This window comes from Rattus norvegicus, chromosome 14 (assembly GCF_036323735.1).
Source record: "Rattus norvegicus strain BN/NHsdMcwi chromosome 14, GRCr8, whole genome shotgun sequence".
In the NCBI taxonomy this organism is placed as follows: Eukaryota; Metazoa; Chordata; class Mammalia; order Rodentia; family Muridae; genus Rattus; species Rattus norvegicus.
In genome coordinates this window covers 71,419,235-71,425,234 of record NC_086032.1, presented here as the reverse complement: position 1 = coordinate 71,425,234, position 6,000 = coordinate 71,419,235, and the positions used below count along the sequence as shown (strand labels likewise).

Below are 6,000 nucleotides of genomic sequence, written 5' to 3'. Positions count from 1 at the left end.
CTTATATTTATTGAGTAATCAGTTATTATGTTTTAGGGATTATACAAACACCTAGGCGATATTAACTCACCGAACCAAAGCAAGCTGTGATGTAATTAATGTGAGTCTCTGCTCACGTCTATCTGGTTCAGAGAGGTGAGTTAACAGCATTTTAGCAGCTGGGGCTGGGTTTGAACTGATAACTCCCGAGAAGAGGAACAGAGTGATGCTGAGACTTTAAAGATATCTGGGTAGGATTTTTATCAAAGTTCAGAATTAGAGGTGGGACATTCATTGCCAGGCATTTGGGTGAACAGAGAGAGGGGGAGGGAGGAAAGAGGGAGAAGGAGAGTGGGAAAGAGGCAGAGAGATGGAGAGAGAGAGAGATGGAGAGAGAGAAGAGAGAGAGAGAGGGAGAGAGAGAAGAGAGAGAGGGAGAGAGAGAGGGAGGAATTTTTACCCTCCGGGGCACATATGTAGCGAAAGTGTCAAGTGCACAGGTGACAGGGGGCGTTGGCCAGGAGTATCCTGAAGCTCTTGTTTGTGCACCCACAGAGGCTAAAGTGCTGTCTTCTCTTGGAGAGAGAGGTTCGGGTCAGTCTGCTCTGGAGTCTGGAAGTAAGCAGCTGGAGCGCCTGTTGACAACCCAAAAGCCTTGTTAGTCTAGTCACCCCCGGTGGAACTCTGAAGCAGGAGTAGGGGGTGGGAAAGGAAGCAGATAAAAGGCAAGTGAAAGAAAGGAGGAGGGGCAGGCTCTGACCCAGCCAGCCCTGTGCTCTCTTCCTGCCTAGCCTGGGCCAGTCTCCAGGAGCCCAATGGCCAACTATGAATTTTCCCAGGTGTCTGAGGACAGACCTGGCTGCCGCCTCACTAGGAAAGCCCAGATCGGTCTTGGAGTGGGTCTCCTGCTCCTGGTCGCCTTGGTAGTGGTCGTGGTCATAGTTCTGTGGCCGCGCTCACCCCTGGTGTGGAAAGGGAAGCCTACCACGAAGCACTTCGCTGACATCATCTTGGGACGCTGCCTGATCTATACTCAAATCCTCCGGCCGGAGATGAGGTGAGTTGGTTTGTGAGGCACACTCTAGGCACAGTGAGCAGCGGGACCGGGGAAGCCGGCTGTGACCCAGCTGGAGCTCTCATGGCAGGGACCTTCCAGTTTGCCCCAAACAAAGAAACTTCTGTTGTGGATCAGCTGGAAGCCGAGGGGCAGTGCTGAGCCGAAGGTCTCCTGTTCGAGTTACCAGAACACCGCCTGCACCACCACCTCCGGGTTGGCAGTGTCTGCGACGGGGGCGCTGATCCTTGCTGAGCTCTGCTAGCTCTTTAAAGATGCTAGCCTCCCACAGTGGGTCCTGAATTGTGGGGCCCTTAGGACCATCTTTAGCCACAGCGTGTTTCAGGGACAAAGATGACTCGCAGGCACAGGAACTTCACATTGTCATTTGGTTTGTGGTTTCCTCAGACACTGCCCCTGCCCAGAAAGTTAGGGTCACAGGCGACTCTTGACTGGGTGACTTACTGAGCACGCTGCGGGGTGGAAGGGTCAGGAGGATTTTTGTTAATTCAAGGTTAGCAAGGGCTGCACAGCTACATTGTAAGTTCTAGGGCAAGCTTGGGTTACAAAGAGAGACCAGGCTCAAAATAAGTTAAAATAAATTTTAATTAATTACAACACAAAGAAAACGAAAAAGCAAGCCCAAACAGCAACCTGGGTTTGTTTGTTTGTTTGTTTGGTTTTTGCACCTGATCATTAATAAAAATAAAACAAGAAAGACTATAAAAACTGAAATATTACTCATCAGGTAAGCTAAATGCACTTGGTGAACCTTGGGAACAACATCTTCATCAGTCAATAGGGTCAGCTCATAGAACCAGCCCTCATCCCCCACATCCCCTCCCACCCACTACCTGCCCCAGAGGGAAGGATTTGTGTTGCTACTCCCTGACATCATTTTAATGTAGAACTGATCTCTGAAGTCAAACAGGAAGCCCTACAGGCTGGGAAGGCACCCATAGAAGCCCAACTTTACATTCTGTCTTCAGATGCACGCTTCCCATGCTCAGTGGTTTGGGTCTTGGTCTTACTCGAAAATGTTCATGTATGAACACTCTGAGGGTCCTGGCAAACATTTTGTTTACAGATGTTTAAATGATATTGGTTGTTCAGTCATTTTGAGTGAATTCACTGAGCTTTGCAAACGGGATGCACGGAATTGGCATTAACCTTGTGGTGTGTAGATGTTAAACACTTGTTTAACCTCTCCACTCATGTGTATGTGTATGCATTCTGCAAGAACAATTTGTGTTTATCAAATAATAGTCAATCTAAAAATAATGAGATTAAGTAATAAAAGTATACATATTTACTGTGTATGTGCGCATGTGCGCATGGGTGTATGTGTGCAGAAATCATGGAATCAGGTCTCTGCCTCCACTATGTAGCTTCTGGGAATCAAATTCAGGTAATTACAAGTTTGGAAGCAAATATCCCTACCTGCTGGTTCACCTCATTGACCTATAACATATAAATATTGAGCATCTTTCCAGACATTGCACAACACACACACACACACACACACACACACACACACACACACTTTGTATTAACAGATTAGTGATAGACACTTATCATGTGTCAGGTACTTATGTCAGAGGCTGAGATGCAGCTCAGTGATAGAGCTCTGGCCTAGTTTACACAGTGCCCTGGGTTCATCCCCAGCATCGCAGGAGAAGAATGAATGGACAGAACAGACTTGGACAGAAGACAATGATGCAGGGACAGTTGCTGTTGATATCTCCATTTTATAGACAAGAAAACCTAGTTAGAAAGTTGGAGTGTCCACCTGTGGTTGTAGAGATTGAACTCCTAGCCACTAAACTAATTGCCTGTGTATGCTTTATAGGAAGTTTCTGTGACATTTATAGGCCATGTATAGAGAGACCTTTGAAACAGGAAAGAAATGATAATTATGAGAATAACGAGCCAACAAGGTTAACCTGAACACATAGTACCTTATCGTCCCATGGTTCGGGAATGTGAGCCCTGAAGCCAGATCATTTGAGCTTGAATGTTGGCTCTGTTGCAGTATGACCTTGGGCTAGGTTCTCTGTACGGTGCTGTGTTCTCACCTTGTAAAACGGGAATGTTAACGTCAGCACCCAATTCTTAGAGAAATGAAGAAGACCAAGACAAATAATCTTGTCATGGTGAATGCTCGAAAGGTTACCGCTGTGTAAATGTAGTGGTGCAGATACCTCTCCACAAAAACATATATAAACGAACTGCAATCATTCATGCAGTAGAACATTGTCCCATAATTCAGTCCTTCAGTGCTGAAAGTTACATTGTTTCAAATCTTGTTAACTTTTAACACTTGGTGGTCTGGTCAGGTTCTCTCATGTTGCTCTACTCAAATCTACCTTATTTTTTATAGGGTAGATGTAACCATTTTCAGTCAACAAAAATCTAATTTCCAAGTTTTAGTTACATATCTCTGTTACATTTGGGGGAAGGGAGGATTGCCACAGGGCATGTGTGGAAGTCGCTTCTTTCTTCCACTATTCAGGTTCTGGAAATCAAACTCAGGTCTTCAGGCCTGGCAGTAACCGCTTTTATTTAGTGAGCCATCTTGTTGGCCCATTTTCTAATTTTTCAATCCCATTTATTGATTCTTTCATTCGATATTTTTGAGCCCCTACTGTGTTCCAGGTGGTGACCTGGCTACTGGTGGCACAGGAGTGATACATTTCTGATTCTCATGCAGGCTTCCTTCTGCTGTAAACATTTCAAGTTACACCTTCATGTGTGTACTGGAGTGTTTTCTTTATGACAGACTCCCGCTGACGGGATTTCTGGGTAAGCTAGGAGATTGTGCATGTCTTAGTTAAGGTTTCTATTGCTATGAAGAGATACCATGAGCATAGGGTATCTAGTAAAGGAAACTATTTCATTGAGGCTGGCTTACAGTTTAGAAGTTTTAGCTCATTAGCATTATGGTGCCACACAGGCAGACTTGGTGCTGGAGAAGGAGCCGAGAGTTCTACATCTGGACTGGCAGACAACAGGAAGAGAGAGTGACATTTAGCCTGGCTTGAGTGTCTGAAACCACAAAGCCCACTCACACACTTCCTCCAATAAGGCCACACCTACTCCAACAAGATCACACCTAATAGTGCCACTCTCTATGGACCTTTGGGGGCCATTTCACTCAGACCATTGCCAGCCACAGTGCACATTTTGTTTGAATGGCTTTCAAATTCCTAATCTGTTCTGAAATAGTTTTATTATTTCCAACTCCCACGTCAGTCTACAGGGACAACTCCTTCATGATCCAACCATAACTGAATGTCTTTAATCTTTTTAAATTATGAGAAGGATAGAAAAATAGCATATAACCATTCCCTGTTTGCCAGCAAGTCTTTTGTCTGGCTTCTGTCCATTTAAACTTTGTTCAGATCTTCACTCTTTCTGTTGAGTTACTTACATATGTGTTTTGGGGTTGTTTATATTTCTAGATCATATTTATACACGCAAAGTATCTCACAGCTACATCACTAAGACCTCTGCCCCGAGAACACATTTTACTGACAACACCCTGAGTTTCATTATTATCTCCGGCTACTTCTTATTTTGATGCCCTTAGTAAGAAGCCCTGAGAACGTTAGTTTTATTTTCAAACCTAGCAAACCAGAAATGTTTACATTCCATTCTGCACTATGAATTAAGAATTCTTTCCTCTCCGCGTCTGCACTTTCTCTTGCACAGCTAAAAAGAAAAGAGACAATTGGACTCTCAGCTTCTGCTCTAAGGATTTGAGCCAAAGCTTTGGGCTCCTAAAGGGTGTTAGGCATCTCTGCTTTTGCAGTTGACAAGTTATAACATCTTACATCACTTCTGCAAGGGGCTTTCTTTCAGCCTCCAATGACCACTTCCTGTGTGTTCATCAAGTCAGCATGAACAGTCCCTCCTTGAGACCTTTCTTCTTCTGCCTGTACTGAAGTCTCAGGGTCTTCACGCAAATTAAAATAGTGTATGTGTGTGTGTGTGGGGGGTGGGTATTGGAATTGGTCTGCACACTCATGGATGCTGGCAATTCAAAACAACAAACAAAATAAAACCCTGCAGTCTAAGCCGACAGGCTATAAGTTGTAGAATTGCTGCAGCTTTAGTCTGAAGGAAGTGTGGCCTGGAACCACAGACTTAAGGCTTGATAAGATACAGCCCTCTCACAATTATGGAGGGTGATGTCCTTCCTACTGGCCTATGATTTAATGCTATTTTCATGTCCTAGAACATTTTCACAGCGGGCAGGTCGTTATGTTTGAGCACATATCTAAGTGCTGTTGCTTATGGAGATGACACTGCCAATGACTCCCCTATTTCAAGATTTTTTTTTTAAATGCAGAATCTTATGCCGGGTACCATTTTCTAAGACTCTATAACAAACTCCCCGATTCAGTGATTTACAATGAGGATTATCTAGATTTCATGATTCTGTCAGCAGACAGGGATGGTCTAGAGGCCAACTTGACTTGATGTCATCTGGGTCTGCCATCACCCAGGCCATCATTCAAGATGCCGTGCTTTCGTGAACGATATCTTGGCTCAGCAGAGAAGTTGTATCTCTCTTTCTCTGCATGATCCCCTCCACTAGGCCTTTCCTATTAGACTAGGGTCCCTTCATGGTTTCCACATTCTGGAAAATGGCTCCTCCTAAAGCTTTAAGCTCACGATGGGCTTCACCGCTACAGGTCACCAATCCAAGGCCAGCTCAGACTCAACAGCTAGAGAAATAAACTCTGCTTCTCAATGGGGGGGGGGGCATAACACATTTTGTGGGTACCCTCAACTCTTCAGGTTTTGCATGGTAGCATCCTCGTCTCTGTTCCTGCTAGCATTTTGCTATGATTTTTCTGTTACCTCTGTTGCTGCCCTTAACAACCTCCCACAACCAGATTTATAATGAAAAAGAATAGCAAGTGACTCATGTTGAGTTTGGGGACTGTTATGTAGTGGCATAT

The 6,000-nt window shown here is 44.6% G+C and overlaps 1 protein-coding gene across 3 annotated transcripts in view; it reads left to right on the top strand.

Moving 5' to 3' along the window:
- Positions 1-440: 440 nt before the first annotated feature.
- The window catches only part of Cd38 (CD38 molecule), a 40,263-nt gene continuing 34,703 nt past the window's right edge, over positions 441-6,000 (top strand). Inside the window, exon 1 of one of the 3 annotated variants that reach the window (XM_006251072.5) lies at positions 441-1,036. In XM_006251072.5, coding sequence (XP_006251134.1) covers positions 795-1,036 — 242 coding nt within the window. In that variant the 5' untranslated portion in view covers positions 441-794. The remainder of the gene's footprint in view (positions 1,037-6,000) is intronic. The other 2 variants (XM_063272880.1, NM_013127.2) reach the window with 2 other exon arrangements.